The 21,012-nt window shown below is 42.8% G+C and overlaps 3 protein-coding genes across 11 annotated transcripts; 2 read left to right on the top strand and 1 right to left on the bottom strand.

The window, feature by feature from the left end:
* Window positions 1-73: 73 nt before the first annotated feature.
* Window positions 74-20,928, bottom strand: slx4 (SLX4 structure-specific endonuclease subunit homolog (S. cerevisiae)). Of its 8 annotated transcripts, XM_055509096.1 has the most exons (18): window positions 20,503-20,928; window positions 20,216-20,339; window positions 19,886-20,035; window positions 19,297-19,504; window positions 18,994-19,206; window positions 18,677-18,921; window positions 18,001-18,296; window positions 17,268-17,514; window positions 16,812-16,948; window positions 16,579-16,725; window positions 16,195-16,364; window positions 13,901-16,065; window positions 13,627-13,726; window positions 13,101-13,424; window positions 12,300-12,664; window positions 531-10,495; window positions 316-384; window positions 74-133 (listed from the first exon to the last, which is right to left on the bottom strand). In XM_055509096.1, exons 2-16 carry the CDS (start codon window positions 20,283-20,285, stop codon window positions 10,395-10,397), a joined length of 4,938 nt encoding a protein of 1,645 aa, XP_055365071.1. In that variant the 5' UTR covers window positions 20,286-20,339; window positions 20,503-20,928; the 3' UTR covers window positions 74-133; window positions 316-384; window positions 531-10,394. The 8 variants fall into 8 exon arrangements, with proteins under 8 accessions (XP_055365071.1, XP_055365064.1, XP_055365069.1 ...); XM_055509089.1 differs by having other exon boundaries at window positions 531-1,701; window positions 1,865-10,495; window positions 19,886-20,928; XM_055509094.1 differs by having other exon boundaries at window positions 20,216-20,928.
* On the top strand, window positions 1,397-5,866 carry gde1 (glycerophosphodiester phosphodiesterase 1). Its single transcript, XM_029143713.3, has 6 exons — window positions 1,397-1,666; window positions 2,373-2,548; window positions 2,993-3,098; window positions 3,786-3,878; window positions 4,135-4,346; window positions 4,830-5,866. Exons 1-6 carry the CDS (start codon window positions 1,397-1,399, stop codon window positions 4,975-4,977), a joined length of 1,005 nt encoding a protein of 334 aa, XP_028999546.1. The 3' UTR covers window positions 4,978-5,866.
* mcrip2 (MAPK regulated corepressor interacting protein 2) lies at window positions 7,548-11,139 on the top strand. Of its 2 annotated transcripts, none has more exons than XM_029144369.3 (5): window positions 7,548-7,688; window positions 7,813-7,882; window positions 8,444-8,577; window positions 10,064-10,171; window positions 10,696-11,139. In XM_029144369.3, the coding sequence occupies exons 1-5, from the start codon at window positions 7,583-7,585 to the stop codon at window positions 10,764-10,766; spliced, it is 489 nt and encodes a 162-aa protein (XP_029000202.1). In that variant the 5' UTR covers window positions 7,548-7,582; the 3' UTR covers window positions 10,767-11,139. The 2 variants fall into 2 exon arrangements, with proteins under 2 accessions (XP_029000202.1, XP_029000209.1); XM_029144376.3 differs by having other exon boundaries at window positions 10,064-10,185.
* Window positions 20,929-21,012: the final 84 nt, after the last annotated feature.

Below are 21,012 nucleotides of genomic sequence, written 5' to 3'. Positions count from 1 at the left end.
GCTGAAGATGACCAAGAGGATCCAGTAGTGAACCAAGTAGACCACAAAGATGGAAGACTCTTAAGACACATGATTTGTCAGAATCACTTTTATTAAGGTTTCTGTACCAAAGCACTCATCAATTCTTCATGTCCTGAAAAATAAAATGGAATATTATTTACATTGCTTCACACAATGTCCCAGACTGTGCTTTCTCAGTGACTGCAAGACAATGCAACCCATAAGATCAAAGTGAAATAAAGTCAGTCAGAGTACTACAACATTGTAGAAGCCTATGCAAGATATAGATCCTGTAATTCTGTAATCAAATCTTACCTTTTTTGTAGGGTTTTGTGTTTCATTTTGACTTGGGACAGAGTTCCTCCTGCTCCAGAAGGATTACACCTTTTAAACAAGAACATTACTATTATCTAATATTATTCAAATCTCATGGAATTAATGGTACAAAACGATGTGGAAGTTATGTTCAATTTTCCTTTACAATAACAGAGGAGAGGGCAACATAACGGTAATTAATAAACTCAATTTACTTTTTTCTTCTTCTCTTTTTTCCTTCGCCGATGCAGCTGTGTTGCTTTTTCTATTAATAATCGTCTTAAATTCTTCATTCTCTGCATTAAAACCTCCAACTCCGCCGTTGAAATAAGCTGCCATTATAGTGTAGCTTCGGATTTCCATGGTGACTCGTGAATTCGGCGATCCATTGACAATGTCTTTATATATACGCCGTGCACGTGCGTTAACTCTGGGTTACCGACAGGAGGTAGATTAACCTAACTGCGATAACTTCTTTGTTCATTATCCAATCAGAGTGTGGAGGCAAATTAAGGTCACGTTATTTTACTTGTAAATTTAGGCACGATTTTTAACACCCCAAATTATAAGTGTAAGCATGGTATAGCTCACTAAGTCTACAAGTACAAATCTGGTTCTGGCACAGATCTAATGTGACCTTAATTTGACTCTATAGTTTAGAGCAGACCACAAAAATCGATCATCGCAATTTCCTGTTTTCATCAAATTTGTAGGTACTACATTTAATAATTGTTTTGATGAAATTTAAACAAGATTTTAAATATAAATAAATATACATCAGTAATTGATCGAATATTTTACAATTCATTCTTCATTCTTTCATTATGTTGAACGTTTATTTTGTACAAAACGACAACTTCCTCTTTTGTAGCTGAACGTCACGGGTCATGGTGTTTGTTGGTGTCACCGGCTGATGTTCTGACTTGATTTATGATTTTTATGACTTTGTAATTTTATGACTTTGTCATAAAAACAGGAGATTAAGTTGTAAAGGTGTTAACAGGTCCATGTATGTATTTAGCTAACAGGAGCTAACGCTAGCTAACAGTGGCATTAGCCGACGTCAGGCGGCGGAGCGACGATGCTGCAGTTGGGAGACGAAGTCACCTTGTACTCTGTCGTCTTCGTTGTGGTTCTGCTCGGAACCAGGAGCCCAGTGTGGACGACGGTTCTCACCGCCTCCCTCTACCTCTTTTTGGCTGTGTTTCGGTTCCCCCAGCTGTCAGCCAACCGAGCGCGGCAGGTGCTGCACCCAGCCAGAAGCACGGTGGGTTCCGGCAAAGTGTCGGTAGTCGCTCACCGGGGCGGTGGGTACGACGCACCGGAGAACACGATAGCAGCGATCCGTGAGGTGAGAGCACGCCTTCACCACAACCCGCAGAGCTGCTACAAACGAGAAGATTAAGCTTGTGTTAAACAACATTATTGGGGACCACTATTAATGTAAAACTAAAAACAGAAGCTTGTTTTCTTTGCTTTTATGTGGACATTTTATACGTGCACATGTTTGAGCAAGATCAGAAGCAAAATGTAGTGGCGATTCTCTCACTATTAATTTTGAATGGGCACTGAGGAGCCACAGGCTGGGTGATTACGCGGAAACTAGAGAATTGCACTGAAAAAAAGTGCAATGTCTACTCCAGTTAATGCTGTATGCGGGTGATTTATTGTTCCAACAAACAAACAATCCGTGGTGGCTTCCTATTGCGTGGGTTCGTGTGTCTTGCGGCCGCTGTCCATTCACGGTCTCTTTGCAGGTTTCTGTCCTTTCAATCTGTCTTTGAGTCTCCGTCTCCGGTAAAAACTGTTTGCCTCCCCAGGCTCCTCCCGTCTCCTTAACCCGCCCCCCTATAGCCGCTGAGGTCCGTGTCTGGGCAATAACTAAACCAATGAATGAAAAACGCAAATATCTAATAAGCAAATCAAGAGTAGAAGCTAACCTAAATTATGACAATGAATCAACATACTGTATATTGATATGCAACAATTAACAAAGAAAACAAATAGCTCCTGCACAAAACTTCCTGGATTCCTCATTTTAAATATTTTTACTCTAGGCCAGTAAGAATGGGGCAACGGGTGTGGAGCTTGACGTGGAGTTCTCAGCAGATGGTGTCCCGATCCTAATGCACGATGACACTGTGGACCGGACTACCAACGGGTCGGGCCCACTTGACCAGATGACACATTCTGACCTGACTAAACTAGACGCAGCAGCTAAGCATCGGCTCTGGTGAGTGCAGAGGTTATACATTTGCTGTAATACAGACGTGGTTACAGAAGTCTTTAGTTTATACCTCTGTTATTTTCTTTGGCAATCTGAAGCAGCAGTGGTTATCACAGCACAACAAACGTCTCGTCAGCCCACACTAATGACTAGTTCCACTGTCACTATCTGGAGGTCGGCAGCAAGTTAGACATGTTATACCTGTTTTATGGGAAGCCTGCAAGAGTTACAGATTAATACTAATGATGTCCCAAATTTATTTTTTCTAGATTTGCCTAAAACTAAACATTTTCAAAACATTTTTCAACATTTTTGATAAATTCAATTTCTTTTAATATACCCTTTACATCTGTCTGCTCTATGGTTACATACCCAAAAAGCTGCAGCCACAGTAACTGTTCACTTTTTATCTTGAATAAAGTATCATGTAGCACCATCTACTTTTACCAGGCAGAAATTTCCTGGGGAGAAGATTCCAACCCTGGAGGAAGCAGTGAAGGAATGCATCAAACTACATCTTACTATCTACTTTGATGTTAAAGGTCATCCAAATGAGGTGAGGCCAATGGAACTAACAAACAGCAACTTATACGTATACTCTGTAATTGATCTGTACCCAGTCAACATTGCAACATTTAAAGCAGAACACCAGAATGTTCGATATTGTGTTTATATTATTCGAAAGAAGGCTTTTATGGTGCCCCAGTACAAAATGATCATAATACACAGTTAATGATTGGTTACTTTAGTCAATGCTTAGGGTTCAATGGTTTCAAAACTTGTTACACTAGTTCTGTCTTCACATAAATTTACAATTACAATTTACAAATTGAAAAATTTTATTAACAACATTTTCAAACCAAACAGGCTAAACCAAAATAACAGGACTTTTTCATATTGTAGAAATTTGATTTAATTATGAATTTTAAATACAAATAAACTGATCCAGAGCCAGCAATCACTGTTGCTAGTCTATTACAAGGCAACCTATGGATTTGCATCATAACACCGGTGGTTTCTAACTCAGCACATTTTTAGATGAGTAAGGAATGAAGAACTGCTCTCCTGCTAGGTTTTTCACCCAGTAGCTTACCCAGACTTACACAGCTGCTGCTTAGCGTGACATCGTTGGACACACACACATACACACACACACACACACACACACACAGACCTTAAAACAACAGACATGCTGGACACAGTTGAATGACCGACAGTAACTATGTGTTTGCTCTTCTTCCAGGCGACTGCAGCCCTCAAGGACTTGTATAAGAAGTATCCAGTCCTCTACAACAGCAGCATCGTTTGCTCCTTTCAGCCCAGTGTCATATACAAGGTAAGAGGGAAGTTTCATTTATGGTATTTTTTTTGACATTGTTTTTCGGCAGTGAACAAAATTATATATTATGTGATTGTATCAGTGAATCTGAAAAATTTAGCTCACACACTTCTCAAAACCCACCAATTCACTAAAACTAGAGGGACGTCAGTCTGTACAATATTGAATCACAGATGATTTTGACACTTCTTTGCCTATGTATTGCTAGCATGTGTCAAACTTTAATCTTTTTATGTCTATTCTTCTGGCCAAGATGAGACAGAGTGATCCAGAAGTGGTCACTGCATTAACCCACAGGCCATGGAGCCTGAGTCGGCTTGGAGACGGCACCCCATATTTCTCATCTTCATGGAAACACTTCTGGTTCACACTGAATGATGTGTTGCTGGACTTTGCGCACCATCATGTGCTTTGGAAGCTGTGTGGAAACTCAGCCTTCCTGATCCAAAAGAACTTTGTTTCACAGTGAGTTTCTGCTGAGGCACCTTAACTAGAATTTAGATTAATGATACAATGGGCTTTATTTGCTTCATGTGCCTCTAATTATAAGGTTACCACTTTTATAATTACTGCTTAAAGGAAAACTTCACAGATTTTCAATGGGGGTTGACCAAAACAATCTCAGGTAGTATTTAAGAATGAAGGGACACTCAGATTCCTCCACATTTTCTATGCAGAGAAATTATCCTTTATTCCTCTGCAAAAGCATCTGAAACAGACCAGAGGCCTTTTTGCTGTGGGTTCACAGACTAACTAGTACTTTAAATGATCTGAGTGTCCCTTCATTCTTAAATTCTACCTGAGACTGTTTTGGTCAACCCCCATTGAAAATCTGTGACGTTTTCCTTTAACACCAGTAAATACTGCAGGGTATGAGCACATTTTGGGGAATGCAGTCACTTCAAAATGTTTACAGGACAGAATAACTTTTCTGTGTGCTGTTTGCAGGGACTATGTGCAATACTGGGCCCAGAGAGGGGTGGAAGTTGTAGCCTGGACAGTTAACACAAAAGTGGAGAAAGAGTACTACCACAAGCTACTCCATGTCAATTACATCACTGACAGCCTGGTGGAGGACTGTGAGCCTCATTACTGAGAAAAACTACATCCCCGACAGCCTGGTGGAAGAACGGAAGGAACAACTTTACCTTTAAATTACTACCTACATTTGCTTATTATCTTGAAACTAATACAAGTAATCTTGTTACATTTGGAATGGAAAAATACAAATGGAAATGTACAAAGAAATAAGATTTTATGTACAGGGATTTGCATCACTCTCCTGTGTGGTGTGTTTATTCTGAAAAACAGCTTCTAGTTTAGGTTAGGTCTAGTATTTGAAAAATGCCAGAGGTTTCACAAAAATATATTATTTGTTTCAGTCATGCAGCTGCCAAATGCACATGCTCATTACATGACAACAGTTGCAGAGCTGTGGGCCACAATTGTTTCTCTGTGAATGAAGGTACTCTGCTTTAATGACTGTAAATGCCATATTTTTTTGGAAACTTTTAAAAATAACACTTAAGCTTGACACTTGATCACACTTTAATGTCTTCTCAACTGTGGTGCAGGAAAAGAGACATCATAAAACCTCAGTCACCAATACTTTTGGGCTTATGTAGTATGGTGTATATTTTAACCGTTTGTAAATATTTATGTGATATGTGAAATTTTGGTGTCTTGGTAGTGAAACTATGTGTGGGACAGTTGATTTTGAATTGAAATTTCATATTTCCTTTTTTTGATAGAAATCATTTACTGTAGACGTCAGCGGTGCTAAAGGGACAGAATCTGCAAGAACAGGTTAATAGAAGTGGGCTGCTTAGATTGTACAAAGCTTTAAGTAATGTTGAGAAACACTTGTGTTTGGCAAGTTATGTTTCTTTGAGATATATACCTCTTGATCTAAGTATGATATGATTGCATATGATTTGCAGTTTTAATTAAACAGCACAATAAAGACTTAAATCATGAAAAACAGATTGAGCAGTGTGTAATGAATGAGTGAAAAAATGCTCACTGTCTCATTTAAAAATCACATTAAAAGCTTTGCCTGGCAGGAGTGACACTGCTGCACAGCCAGTGGACACCACATAGGTTAACACTACAGTTATTTAAAAAATAAACTCAATCCTACCATATGTTCAATAAGGTGAAGTGTGCATGCTAAGAAATGTATCTTACTGTGAAACTGGCCACAAGTTGCAATCTGACCTCTCCGCTGTCAGTGCTAAATCTGCAGTGTGGACTGTTAACTGTTTATAAGCTGACTGACCCAGATAGAACAGATGAACAGGGGGCTAAGTGTTGGATATCACACTGGATAAACCTGTCTGAGCTTCTTCTTTACTAAACACTTTCTAAGCTCACTGTGACAGAATATTTAATATTTAACAGCAATTTTACAAAAGGTATCCATCTCAACCACCTCATAATGTTTAGTGGATAACAGTAAATGTTTATAATTTTGGCACCATACATCCTGTCAGTCACCAGTCATCTCTACTGGTAAAGTCTATTTCTAAATGTAATATTTAATTAGAATTAGACTTGAAAATTTGATAAATTAACAACAAAACAGAACATTTCTCAGTAAGTTTCTGTTTATTTTATTTCAGTTGCTTATGTTTTATGTCCTATGTCTTTATGTTTTATGTAAGCACCGTCAATAAACACGTTTCTGATTTATCTACACCAGGGGTGTTCAATCCTGGACCTCGAGAGCTCCCGTCCTGCCGGTTTTCCGACTCTCCCGGCTGATTACCTAGATCAGGTGTGTCAGTAAGCTGCTGACTGGGTAAACACACCTGGTCAAGGTAATCAGTATTAGCTGCGGCAGGGAGAGTTGGAAGACTAGCAGGACGGTAGCTCTCGAGGACCAGGATTGAGCAGCCCTGATCTACGCTGATACGCGTTTGGTTTATTAGGTGAAAGGTGACGCTCCTCCCACGTGTGAGGAGCGTGCAGCGACGTCACTGAAGAGGGCACCTGCGTAAAGTTGCTCGATCAAAGGAAAGCACAAACAATAAAAACCATCTACCTTCAAAATAAAAATACAAGTTTAAACAAAGTTTTGTGACGCGTTAAAATTTATACTAGCTTCTCAAGACTACATTATTTGCCTAATAAAAGAGCAGGGAAGTTATCATTTGCCAATTTGCATGGAAAAAATATGCACACACTAGACACACGCACACACACAGGCTTGGTCATTGAGGGCATTTATTTTGAAAAGCCAACCGGAATTTGTGTTCTCTTATGTTCGCTGGCTCGACTTCGCCCAAGCATGCTGAGTTTCCGCCCTTATCAAAATACCATAGTGTGAAGTGCCCTTGCGCCTAATCAGGCAGCAGGTCAAAGCATGAGCGGAACGGGAAGGACGGAGTGACCGATCCGGACTGCTACTGTCTGCGCAACTCACCAACACAGTGCCCTGTCCGTGAACCACCGGTCCCGGCAGGCGGAGTCGCTTTCTCCTTGACTGACCTACACGCCTCCTCCCCCGGAGCCGCGTCGCGCGCGTCGCGCGCGTCGCCTCGGCTCCTGCTCGGGAGCAGCAGTCCACGGGGCAGCGTTTCCACAGTGTTCCCACAGGCCGAGCCCGGAGCAGCTGACCGGGGGAAGTCACGCTCGCTTAGACAGGTCTCCGCTGGCGGCCGAGGCAGGAGGTTTGAGTGATCGGTCTATGCGTGCAGCGGATGTTAGCTTTGAGAAAACTAGAGGACTTGTTCGAGGCAACCGGCGCTCACATGATGTACACAATCACACGAGGGCCCAGTAAACTTGTTACACAACGGCGGACAGGTGAGCGACCACATGCAGTGTTAGCGCCCCCTCCACTTTTGTTTGACAGTTTGTCATAAATTGCTAAATGGGTCAAACTGATTTAAACACGTCTGTGTACTGTATGTGTTTATCTCCACGCCAGGTCCTACGCAGCAGGTCGAGACTAAGCTCAGCGACTTGAAGCTCAGGCCGACCGCTTGGCCCCTGACAACGTGAGTATCTGCTTATATTTTGGCCTAAGAATGAAACTAGCCTATCATCTCTATCCATATGTGATCGTGTAACATCAGTGAATCTAGGGCATCCAATATCGGACAAAACCTATTACTGGGCTCGTCGCTGTCTCCTTCGGGTGCTGTGTAGCCTTCTCCTCCACCGGAGACCATGGCCCGATCGTGCCTGAAAGCCGCACCAGCAACTCCACCTTCGGTGGCACCAGAGCAGAGCTCGGAAATGCCATTGATGTACAGGACCAGAGTTAAACAGCATGACTGGCGTCTTTCTCTCAGTGTCTAAAACAGTTTCCTAATAAACAAGCGGAAAGGGATTGTATAGAGTTAGTCAAAATACTGTAATCTAAACCCATTCATATTAATAACGTTCTGCAAGAATAATGTCAATGTGTTAATCCTCAAAGTAAATTCCAATGCTTGTCGTTCAGTATTAAAGTTACTTGAAGCTAAACTGACAGGCAGCCTTAACTTCTGTTGCCGAGCTTTCCTTCTTACTATCCCGAGCTGACACCTGTAATTAACCCTGTCTGCCCTTTACAGCTCTCAGCCAGCCAAGATCGTCTTCAACCGCCTCAACGTTAAGCGCCAGCACAGCGCAGCCCTGCAGAAGGTCAGCAGCCCGACAGAGGGATTCACTCCCGCACACGAGGAAAACGTCAGGTTCGTGTATGAAGGTGAGACCCGCAGTGCAGCAGTGTGCTGGGCCGATCATGCCCAGTGCTGTGACAGCCGCTCAGCTGGTTTCTGACAAGCCTGACACACTGGACTGGATCCAAATTTGCAGCAGGTTATTGAGTAATGCCATGTTTAGGTAGCTCTACCATCACCAGAACTCCTGAAGTAATTTAAAGTCATTGAACTTTATACTTGACAGGGTCACAAATTAGACACAGTTGACCACAGATAAATAAATGGCACTGACCAGAACATGAAACCTAGAGGTAGAGATGCATTGAGCAACTATGACACAGTTGGGCTGAAATCGACACATTGCTCGACACCATTTGACACATTCAGAACAACGACATCTGCTGGTTATGTGTGAGAACTGCATCAGAGCCTACTGACCAAACCCTCGCTGATACGTGGTTGTTCAGGATCACAGTCCATGTTTAATGTCAAATAAAAGTTATTTAATCAAAGGTGTGTAATCATGTTTCTGTGTATAATATACCAGTAGCCTTGATATAAGTATGTTTGATAGTCAGATGTTATTAGAGCTGTATTTGGTGCTTCTGCAACTCTGTTTATTACTACATTGAGGAGACATGTTTGTCATTTAGTCAAATCAAAGACTTTTATTTTAAAGTCGTTTCCACACAACATGACTTTAATCACCTTCTCATCACCCCTCCAGCTTTGCACAGCAGTGATGTCTGACTAATAACGATATTTTTTTTGGAATTGCGACTTGTCAAAATACAGATGTAGTCTTTAATTACAGTTTGAACGTACCATAAATACATTACAGACCTCTGTAATTGAAACCTGTTTATCTTATAGGTCATCTATCATCTTATAGGTCATCTCCGGACCGCTTGCCACGTTTATAAAGCTCTGACATATTTAAACAACCGTCCGTTCAAACAACCAGTCACATGACGTATCGACACCTCTCGCTCTCATTGGTCCTGTGATTTGGAACACGCTCGAGATTCTTCTTGACGACACTGCCGCTTCAAAAGATTGATGCTGAGTTGAGTGGGAGGTCTCGAGTTGGACGTTTCTACCTAGAGGTCAATCATAGTTTGTGCTGTCCTGCCATTTCATTATAAAGTGGAGCCAGGAGCAGCAGCATGTTATCTGACTGTTTGAACGCTAAACACCAGGCGGGTGTCAGTCCAGTTCAACCTGTTGAATCAGGTGCTTCAGGAGATAACAGTTGTTGTAATTTTAGCTCTTCAATATGAAAACAGTTAAGTGTTTACAGGCTGGACTGACATCTAAATATGTGGCTTATTGTTTGTAAAGATGACATGCAAACTTTAGAGCGAAAGCCATGAAAGTTTATCTGGTGTTGTTGGTGGTGGGGGTGTATAGACACCTTCACCCGCAGCTATAAACACCACAGACCGGACCAACTCTCTGAATGTCACACTGTATAAGTGCTTTACTGCACATAGTGTGACAGTGAAGACACCTCTTTCTGTCTGTGTGCAGCATGGCAGGAGGTGGAGCAGAAGCTGGGAGACGGTGACAATGGGCAGTTGAATAATAACCAGGGGCCCGTTCAGTATAGAGAAAGTACCCCCAGTGCTGCGATGAAGAGTGAGTATCTACAGGTACTAACACGAGTAACCTTTTATTGGATAGGCCATCAATTCATTCACATGGTAAAGACTAGATTGAAAAGACCTTATTAATTTTCACCTCAGTAACTTGTTACTGAGGAGTTATTAAAACTCATGCTTTAATCTTTTATTTTTTCTGCCAGTGTTAAGGTAAGTGGCTCATCCCCAGTTGCCACAGTGATTATATTTATTAGTGCTTTTTAACTTGCCTTTATCTGTAGCTGAAGGGAAACTGCTGTTTCAGATTTTAACCCCGCGTTGCTCTGGTCACAGCATTGGAGCTCTGCCCAACAGCTGTAATCTGTTGGAATTAAGATGTTATTTCAGCTTCATTCTTATAACAAAGAACCTGCAAAAGTACTAAAACTGCCATCAGTCCCGCTACTTTAAAAATATTGGTAATTATCAAATTTGTCTTGATTGATTTGATTTTTGTGTCTGATTAGACCTTGCTTATACATAAAAGTAACTAGAGGCCTTCTTTATTCTTCCTCTGTGCAGACTTTGTGCCCATTGACTTAGAGGAGTGGTGGGCTCAGCGCTTTCTTGCCAACATTGCCAACCTGTCGTGACTTGGAGCCAGGACAGGATCCCCCACATTGATACTCCATCAGCAAAGGCATCACACAAGTGGAGAGGAGCACAGTCCGTGATACAAAGGGGTTGGGCAAAATCGGAAATCATGCCCTGTGCTTCAAGCTGATGTAGGAAAAATAGAAGGCATGACACAAAGCCACCGCGTACACAGCAAAAGTGACATGACTGTAGACTCTGAGCAGGGTGGAGCTGCCATGAATAACCTGTCTCTCTCTCGCGCCTTCTGATAGGATGAGTTGTTTGATAGAGTTGGAGATTTTTATCCTTTTAAAGATGTGTGTAGGTCTTGGGCGATCTTTGGATATAAAACAACTAAAGAACAAAAAAAGTAAAAGAATTTTCAAAATTCCTGTGTGGAATCTTTTTTTTTAAAATTGAAATTATTAGCTGCTCGTTTACAGCCTCAAAACTATTACAAATTTTCTCAATTGCTAAAATACTAACCAGGCTTTAATTAAAAAAAGACATGATATTGAAATTTTAAAGAAATACACCCATATTCTGAACCATAAATACTATTCCCTGTTCTGACACGAGTCAAATTTGGTGAACTGCTTCTGCAAGACTACACACACAAATCCCTACATTTCTCAGCACTTGTACAATGTGCTGATTTAGAAATCGCTAATATTCAAAATTCTGACAGTGACAGTTAAGTCACCACAGCTTGAGCCCTGTTAACAATTATCAAGGTGAAAACACTAAGCAACATAATGAATAAACACACACAATCATTTTTTTCAGCGGATTGATAAAAGGCCCCGAATCAGTTCTTTGAGCTTTGAACAATGAATCCACTGAGAAATGAAAAATGAGGAGGAGGAAAGGATCAAAGGGCACGGAGACAAGCAGTCTCTGATAAAGTTAACACAGCGGTGTTGTGTAGTACATGAATGAATAAAAGTGTGCAAATGTATATATTGTTTTTTGTCTACAAGCAACATAACTTGCCAGCTTTAATGGCTAATTATTGCTTTGAATTTAATGCACCAGTGTTTTAGAGTGTAGTGGGTGTGTGTTTGAGGGCTTGTGAGTGGTGTCTGAAGGCAAAGGTTTTCAGGTTTTTCAGCAAAAGTGAATGGTTTTGAGTGTAGATCTTCATTTTAACCAGAGAATAGGATTTTTGGGGAACTGGGTGAGATGTTATGGGCTTGTGTTTATTGTTTTGAGAATACGAGGCATAGTTTCAAAAAATGTGTTTGAGCAATTGAGAAAAACTGTAATAACAGTTAAGCTGCAATTTGTGAAATCTTCATGCTTTAAAGAGAAAGACACTGGCCACTTTTTATTTTTCCCAGTGGGAGCTCATCTTAAATTAGCAACGTTCATCTTCATATTAAATATTTCAAATGATATTTAGTTGAAAGCCCTATGCTGTATGTTAGCATAGTTCTAAACAGTTTTATAACCCGTCTGCTACCTTGCTGTCCAGGGAGTCCTAAATCACCCTAATTTATTTTCAGACAAACACTGGCTTCCTGGAACTTAACTTCATATGAGAGCTGTACCTTTTTTTCTTCTCACTACACCTTTATCTGCTGTCTTTGCTCTGGTGCGTGTCCTCTTTCCCCGCTTGTGGCAGGGTGCAGACTGCCCTGGCTTGGCAGTGGTGAAGGTGACACACTGAGAGTCCAGGTAGTCCACCAGCTTGGCAGCACCCAGGCGGATCCCATTTGCTTTCAGTCGTTCCTGGAGCTGGGACAGGACCAGAGGCTGGTACTGGAGGATCTGACTGTATAGAGCAGAGTCGGACAGGATGAAGGAGCGCACTGCGCGGAGACGGTCCTCAAGGCAATTTGCTGCCTGAGAGGCAGAGATACCAATATCACTGTCTGAGTCTTCGTTGGAGGAGAGACACAGCTCTGGATTTGACCTGAAAAAAAAGAGAAACAAATAAACTACTCTAAGAAACCGTACATTTCCAGAATGATACACACTGTGGCTAGTTCATCACAGTGTTGCTCTTTGTGTCAGAATAATCCTACAGCCCTAGACCTGTAGATTTGTTCAGGTACCTTTTGGAAATCATTGTTCCTCTACCTAGATTTGTTCTGAACACAGCCAGGGGTCTAAAATTTTGTTACCAAGCTTCTAATGAATTCCTAGCCAAAACAACAGTGTGTCAGGGGCTGTAGCACTGAATAAAACTGACTGGTCAAACATGGCAACAAAAAGTCTTTATACATAGAGAGTAACTCACATTTTGCTGTCGATACGTCAATTTGCTACATTTCTTGCAAGGCCCAGGGTTTTTCTTCCCTGGTGTGGAAATACAAATCATAATACCTCAACCAATACCCTCAAAATACCTTTCAGATTCCTCACTGGCAGCAGTTGAAGAGGTGTTGGAGCCCTGTGAAGCAGACAGCACCTCCTCCTCCTTACTCCTGTTAGGTTTCATAGGGGAGATGGTAGCAGGAACACTTGGCTCCTTAAACTTCCCTGTCTGGGTGCAGGAGACCGGCCTGTTGGGAGCAGCTGCTGAACCAGTGACGAGGGACTTCATTTGAGCAGTGTGACCCACTGAGGGTGGCTCATCCTCAGAGTCTGAGCTGACCAGCTGGTGGGTGTACTGGTGGATCTCCTTAAGCTTGAGGATCATTTGGCGCTTCGGTAAAGGCCGAACACCAAACCTGCACAGAGGACAGTGTTTGTTTGTGATTGACAGCCAAGTGAACAGATGGATTGAGGGAAAACAGGCAGAACAAGCCACACTTAGTCGACAGTGACACTAGGGGAGGCAACTGGATCAGCTGCTTAGTTAATAACCTTGATAAGGGAAAAAGCACACATGCCTGTTCTTCACCAGGATGAGGGTGACAGTGATCCACTGACCTTTTGAGTTTGCTCTTAAGCTCTGGTGTGTCCATGTCAGAGTAGTGGGGTAATGGAGTAATAGGCACCAAGGAGTGACATTTTTTACTAAGTGATGATGCTGAGGAGACAGAAGCAAAGTTCAAATCAACACTGGTGCTAAGCTTTCCAGCACACAGTGTGTGAATGAAATGCAACTTTATTAAGCTTGTTATAGTGTGACTCACATGTGCTTTAAGTAATGTAAGGTTAGTGCAGAGTCAAAAAGGCTGCAGGTAAAGTTAAGACTACTTACATGGGGTTTTGAGGTGAGCAGAGGAATTCACCCGTTGGGAAAGAGGGGCAACCTCTTCCTCTTCTTCCTCCTCCCAGCTGTCCCATAGTTTTGAGTTGAGGAGGCTGTTGATCTGTGGCGTAGTTGTGCTGGTGTGAGCCTGAATGCTGGTAGTAAGTTGTTTGGAGGGAGATGAGTCAACCATACCATCACAACTCTTTGATGACTGGACACAGCCACTAGATGGTGGAGGATGATAGCTGCTAGAGGACAATAACTTGGTTGTTCCTCCTTGACCCAGAGTGCAGTTCTGTTGGCTGGATCCTCCGCTGTCCTCCAGCCTTAGACTGATACAGCAGGGGTTTTCATCTATGCAGGCATCAAGTCCCCATGAATCATTGAATGCTATGGGAGGCTCATCTATAAAACTCTGTTGGAAACTGCACTCTGAGCTGCCTGCTTCTCCACATTCTCCTTTTGCTTCCTCCTTCTCTCCTGTTTCTAGTTCAATTCTTCCAGTTTCTCTAAAAAACTTAATTTGTCTCTGTGAACTTAAACGGCTTAGACAAAAGGACGAATCCAGTGAGGGCTGATGCAATTGGTCTGACAAGGGAGAAAGATGAAAGCTTCCTAATTCTGTCTTTTCTGGGCTGTCTTCCCTTTCTGAAGTTGCCTTCTCTCTTTCTTCACCTGCTTTTTCATTGGGGCCAGTGTGGAGTGTGGAGGCATCAAGATGACCAGGGGGCTGACATATGTCTGCATGCAAAGGAGTACTGCTGTAAGGTTGGGGCTGCATGTGGAGGGGTGTAGCTTGCTTTGACAATGCCTGGACGGAAGAGATGTTTATGAACGTGTGTGGAGATTTGGGAACTGTAAATATGTCTCTATCATTACTCAAATCAGAGCTACTGGATCTTTTAGGACAACATTTCAAATCCAAATTGGACCTGCTGGGAAGCATCTTGTCTAGCTTCACTCTAGAGACACTGTCCTCTGCCAGGCCTCCAAGGTTAGAAACTCTGTCAGAGGTCTGGAGTATGCTGCCTGATACTGCCGAAGAGAAAACACAAGGGGACGATGAAGCTTCATCTTGAGGAAACAGCTGTGTCCTGCACTTACTACTTCTGCTCTGACTGGTGCTGCTCCTGGTGCTGGTCTCTTGCTGAGCTGGTGAAGATGGGATCAACCAGGAAAGTTCCGGAGAACAGTCTACTGGATCACCAGGACTAAGTTTCAAACTAACCAACTTCTTTTTGCCATAGGCAGGTTCATTAACCTTTCGCTGGGATTTGATTTGGGTGTAAGTCTGTGTGTCCTTTAGTCTACAAGCAACGACCTCCATTTCCTCACTTGAGTCGGACAAAACTATAAGCTCAGGTTCCCTCTTGTTGATGTTGTGAGGTGAATCGGGAGACAAGGCCACACAAACATGAGGTCCTTTACTTTGTTGCTTTAAAGTTGGACATTCCTCCAGTTGAACAGCATCTGTTTTCTTTTCTTCACCACGACCACAGTCACCCACCTGACCAGGGGACACACCTGTAATAGGCAGGTTGGCTGTAGTGGGTGGAGGGCTCAATTCATCCACTACACTTGCTAAAGACTGAAATAGTGCTCTGCTGGAAAGATTAGATGAAGGTTTATGTAAAGGCTGGTGTTGTTGGGATACAGGTGGTTGCATTTTCGACAGGCCGGAGGTTAATGATAACGAAGAGGATTGCCCTTCCTCATAGACCCCCCACGACTCTGGGAAGGGGTCGTTGTAGCTGCGATCCAGACTGGGGTTGCTTTGGAATGCTTTCAGCTCTGGACTTTTTTCACTGGAGCAGCTATTAGAGTCTATCACATCTCCTCCATCCTTCTCCCCCTCACAGTCCTTCACCTCCCCCCTCTTTCTCTGTGTGGCTGCAAACTCATAGATCTCATCCAGCTCTTCCTCATTCACTTTCTCTTCACTTATTTCTCTGTGTCCCAATGTGAGGTCACTGACCCATTGATCACTGAACACCATCTGTTCATTATTAGCTCCATCAGTATCTGTCTCCGCTTCACCTTCATCCTCTTCGTGCCACATGGAGCGTAGGAGCTCCATGAAAGCCTGGTTCGTTTGGTTGTTGACATCTTCCTGGTAGTCTGTCTCATCTTGATGTAGATCACAAAGCTGCTTTAACTCCAGTAAATCAAACCTCGACAGTGACAGGATAAGAGAGGAGTCATTATATATTAAAGAGATCATACTGCAGTACACTAAAATCAGACAAACTCTGCAAATTTTTTTTATACAATCCATAAAATACAAAGAAATGTGGACTAACCTGTATGCGAGCTCCAGTACATGGGGCCGCAGTGAGGCTGAGATGGTGCAGAAACCCGTGTAGAGATACTGCAGCAGAGCAAATACTGCCTGTCCTGGAAGGTCACTCATCAGCACTCTCTGAGCTGCAGGTGAGCCTTCCTCTTGCACCCCAAAACCAACTTCATGGACCTAAAAGGAACAGAGGGGTGAGTGGAGAGAGCGATAATGCTTCAAAGGCAAAAAGGTTTTGCTGCTGCAGACTCATCTCCAAGCAGTTTATCTTTTAAGAAGCTTAAAGTTAAGGATATATTGTACAGGATAACTGAGTCTTGATTCAACTCAAAGAAGTTGGACAAGGATGTCAACATTATTCAAAACTCTAAAACACAAGGATAACTATTACCATTTCTGCTAGCAGAGGACAGCGAGCATACAGCATGAAGGAATGAGCAAAGTAGACGTCTCCACTGTCCACCTGGAGCTGCACATCGCTGAGCTGAGGGTTGTTCACCATGCTACTTAAGTCTGCTGCCAGCCTCGAGGGGGCTACCTACAGGAAAACACCAGCGCAGACACACATGCATTAAAAAGTAGTTACAACATTAAACTAAGCTGAAGCAATTAAGCTGGTCATACCGACTGGTGGCCATCGCACTTCTTATCTGCTCCTGACATATCAGATTTTCTATGTGTTGCTTCTGGAATGAAGCCGCTCACACAGTGAACAGCCGGCTCCTCTGCCTCCTCCGAGACGAAGCCATTTAGACGAACCCCTACGAAAGTAAAGACAATCAGGACCAGAGCTTGGAACTAGTTAAGCCTTGTCTAAGCTCTGCACATTGGATAAATTCCTTTTTCAGGTACAACTATGCAGTAAAAGGGAATTCACAAACTTTTTCACATTTCATAGACACCATATGCAGTGTAGACTGGAAATATTCAGACAGAACATGTGCAAAGATTCACCGGTAAATCGCTTTAAGCAATAGCTGTTGCAAATGCACTCAAATAAAATCTATATATTTAATATACAACATTTAGTGTGACATTTGCTCAAATATTTAAGGATACAGTCTGTACTGTATACTCCACCTTTGTTATGTTCAAAAGCAGTGTAGCCACACTGCGTGAGGGTCATGCCATCTTCAGTCAGCTCCATCAGGTCTAGAAGGGCTTGGCTGCTGACAGGCCTTGTTCCCGGCGTGGAGGGAGGTGAGGAATAGGAGACAGTCTGGAAGGAAGGAGACAGGACCCTCTTTTTTGTGTCAGGAGTTCCTTCATTCACAGGTTGGAGAGACGAACGTGGCTTGTTGCTGGTGTTGCAGGAGGATCTATGAGACTGAACGTAGGATAAATTAACATTGATTTGTTTCTGCTGTAATTTAGGTTTTAGCTTTTTAGGCTTAAGGTGTATATGCAAAGCATCAAGAAACGTTATCCACTTATGAAAGGTAGTCTGTAAGTACCACAAGTATACAAAACATAAAACAATACTATTAATCAGAGTAAGCATTAGTGATTTTAACACAGCTCACACCACCTCTTGTCCTCTAATAAAGCCTACCAACATCCAGACACAGGAGGTTTCCCAACTCCTAACCAAATATTGTCTTGTTAAATGGGACTTAATGGGTTCTATTTACAATATTAGGTTAGTCCTCATAATCAAGAATCTGTCACCAATGTTAATAATAAATGCATCAACAAATCACAACTTTCATTGAACCTGTCCAATTTTATTCTGCAAGCAGGTTCTCATTTGGCAAATGAATAAAAAAGATGACCCTTTCATTTCAAAGGCATATAGTATGATCCTAGGTTTCACCTTTGTTGGTTCCCATGGCACGATGAACTGCCTAAGTTCCGAAGTGTAGAAATCAGACAGGTCTGTGGAGCAATCCAACAGTGAGCTTTTCTGCCAGAGGGGGGCAGCACCAGTCCAGCCAGACAGACCACTTTGACAGCGGGTTGGGGTAGGAGGGGAGTCAGGCCAGCTGCGTAGGAGGAGAGCAGAAACACGTTCCTGCAGCCTTTTCAGGGCCTCCTGAGCATCCTGAACAAGCAGTGGAGGAGGATGGCGGATGGGGCCCTTTTTTAACTTCCCGCGGCCTTTCACTGCACCTTAAGGAGGAGGGCAGAGGGTGTAGCTGCATTTAAATAGCAATGACCATAAATGCGACTTGGCGTGGGCCACCTAGGTTTCATCTTCAGACACACACACACACACACACACACACACACACACACACACACACACACACACACACACACACACACACACACACACACACACACACACACACACACACACACACACACACACACACACACACACACACACACACACACACACACACACACACACACACACACACACACACACACACACGCACGATAATTACCTCAGCTCAACAGGAAAAACTACACAGCAATTAGAGGTCAAGATCAATACAAGAAGCCCAAGGAAAACTTGTATGGTGGGAATAATAGTGCTACTGTACCCAATTCTGTCTTCCACCTCACTACTGGTGATGTAGGATGGACAGTGGTTTCTGCTTGCATTTGGATCTCTGCCTTGCTCTCCCTCTGCTGCTCTCTTTCCTCTTCCAGAAGGGATGCGGACAGAGCCAAAGCCATCATAGTGTCTTCATCCAGGGGTCCAGTCTTATTTTTGGCTTTTTTCCTCACAGGGAAACCGCGTTTGAAGTTGCCTTTTCGTTTGGTGATGGCATTAAAATTTGTAGGCCTGTACGAAACAAATTTGTTAAGGTTAGGAATGTATTAGTTTGTTTTGTTAGAACTTCTGAGGTGAGCTCACAGTCTGTTAGTAGTGAAGACATTCTGTGTATCCGCAGCCTGTCTCTGTAGAGCCTGCAGCATTACAGCTGGAGAGATTCCCATCTCTGAATAGCAACACTTCAGATGGGCTAAACGGCTCTTCTGAGACTTGAACTTCTTGCCACAGATAGGACACTCAGGGACACTAGGAGGAGGAGGGTGTGGTGCGCTCTCTTCCCTCTCATCTAAACACCTATGAAGAGAGATCTTGTTCATTATGAGAAGTAAAATATATTTTTTCTTTTGTAAAACCCAAGTGCAATATGAAAGTAAATCCCCAGACCTGTTAAGATGCTGTGTGCGCCCCTCTGGGCTCATGTGAGACAGGTCTTTGTAGCAGATTTGACAGAAGAAAACGCCTCCGTCCTTTAAAGCTACAGTCTGGGCCTCTGCTGCTTCTCTATCTAGCTCCTGCTGCAGACGCAGGGCCAGATCCTCATCAGTATCTTGGGGCTCAGGGTTGAGGCCTGATGTAAAGGACTCCAGACTCTCTGCACCCAGCAGATTTGTGGACAAGACAGTTACAAACTGGTGGTGTGGCAGCATAACATCACATTAGTGGTGTAGCTTAAGGTGTGTCGTTTTTTTACCTGCAATAACTTTATGAAATGAATTTATATTCTCTCAGTGCAACCTCCAAAACTTTACAAATAGTTGCTTATGCACATGCACAGCAGAAACATAATTCACTTAAAGACATTATTCTTAGCTGACTCTATAGTTTAACATCTAATATACCAATCTCCTATGTATGGTGTCATATCCAAACGTGACAAGAAACATTAAATAATACAATTACAACATTACAAAGGTGCATAAATAGTGATGCAGTGTGTTGGATAGGGTGCAAATAGCATCTAGAGTGATCTCACCTTGCATTTGTGGCTGAGGACGAGGTACATAATTATTTGTTGGCTGTCTCTTGTCTGTACACACCATCCGCTGGGGACTGTCTCGCTTAAACTGCTGCATCCTGTCCAGTACTTTGTCTTTTGCAGTTAGGTTACCATCATATCTCAGCCCTGTTGAAGGCACAGACGATGACCCAGCATCTCCGGAACCGTGTCCAGTCCCTTCACTAACAAGCGGTTCCACAGGTTTAGACTTGGACGCCCCAATGTTCTTGTTTCTTCTACTATTTTTTCCATCACTTGTCTGACTGGACAACTGGTGATCCGCTTTCCTTGGAGGTCTGGGCTCACCTGCTTTCTTTCGGACACGTTTTAGCAGCTTCGAGCAGAGATCCACAAAATCCTGTTCAGAGTCATCCATAGCGGTTTACTTCAGCGTTGTTTCACCAAACAGCATGTTCCCATCTGTTGCGTCCTACAAAGAAGGCGAAGGTTGGTTGGTCACACTGGCGTCTGACTCCGAGTTGCTAGAGGGTCTCTGTGACAAAGACTAGTCTACGAACTTGTGTTTGTTTTCAATAGAGCAGTTAGCATGCTAGCTGGACCACAAGCTAACGCTCACCGGGTTGGTGAATTACCTTATACCTGTCAGCTCATTTTCGTCATCTTTCTTTCATTTTCTTATTAGTACGTCGAAATGTTCTGGCGTTGTTGCTTTACATATTAATTATACGGCTAAAAATCCACACACGAACCTAACAAAGTTTATTGTTATTCCAAAATTGACCGAAGTCGACCGCCTCATTTGAAGCTTCCGGTCATGTGACATGAAATAAAGAAATCATTGGTTCTCTGAGCTGCTCCTGAAACATCTGGGGGATGAACAGAGAACAGGAGTGATCAAACTCCTCTCTATAGACAGCACCTCCACCCCTACACAGTGTGTGGCTGGACAGGGGAGCACCTTCAGCCACAGGCTGATCAGTATTAGGTGTTCCACCAGAGATCCTTCCTACCGGTGGAACATCAGTCTGTACAACTCCTCCTCTGTAAGGGTTGATCCTTGTTGTGTGTTGTGTTCACACACAATGTAAATGGTCCGAACTTATATAACTTTTATAGCATCGATATAGCATTATATATCATTT

The sequence above is a fragment of the Betta splendens genome, chromosome 1 (assembly GCF_900634795.4).
Source record: "Betta splendens chromosome 1, fBetSpl5.4, whole genome shotgun sequence".
Classification (NCBI taxonomy): Eukaryota; Metazoa; Chordata; class Actinopteri; order Anabantiformes; family Osphronemidae; genus Betta; species Betta splendens.
The sequence above is the reverse complement of the archived record's forward strand: the minus strand, read 5'-3'. Positions and strand labels throughout refer to the sequence as shown.

What these genes read in the sequence shown, in the direction of transcription:
- mcrip2 (XM_029144369.3), top strand. Translation starts at nt 7,583, where the DNA reads ATGTTAGCTTTGAGAAAACTAGAGGACTTGTTCGAGGCAACCGGCGCT. An exon ending in TGTTACACAACGGCGGACAG is followed by an intron (nt 7,689 to 7,812) that starts GTGAGCGACCAC and finishes TCTCCACGCCAG; the next exon opens with GTCCTACGCAGCAGGTCGAG. An exon ending in ACCGCTTGGCCCCTGACAAC is followed by an intron (nt 7,883 to 8,443) that starts GTGAGTATCTGC and finishes TGCCCTTTACAG; the next exon opens with CTCTCAGCCAGCCAAGATCG.
- gde1 (XM_029143713.3), top strand. Translation starts at nt 1,397, where the DNA reads ATGCTGCAGTTGGGAGACGAAGTCACCTTGTACTCTGTCGTCTTCGTT. An exon ending in CGATAGCAGCGATCCGTGAG is followed by an intron (nt 1,667 to 2,372) that starts GTGAGAGCACGC and finishes TTTTTACTCTAG; the next exon opens with GCCAGTAAGAATGGGGCAAC. An exon ending in TTAAAGGTCATCCAAATGAG is followed by an intron (nt 3,099 to 3,785) that starts GTGAGGCCAATG and finishes CTCTTCTTCCAG; the next exon opens with GCGACTGCAGCCCTCAAGGA.
- slx4 (XM_055509087.1), bottom strand. Translation starts at nt 20,285, where the DNA reads ATGGATGACTCTGAACAGGATTTTGTGGATCTCTGCTCGAAGCTGCTA. An exon ending in TGCCATGGGAACCAACAAAG is followed by an intron (nt 17,515 to 18,000) that starts GTGAAACCTAGG and finishes TCCTACGTTCAG; the next exon opens with TCTCATAGATCCTCCTGCAA. An exon ending in GCCAGTGAGGAATCTGAAAG is followed by an intron (nt 12,665 to 13,100) that starts GTATTTTGAGGG and finishes CTTTTTTTTCAG; the next exon opens with GTCAAATCCAGAGCTGTGTC.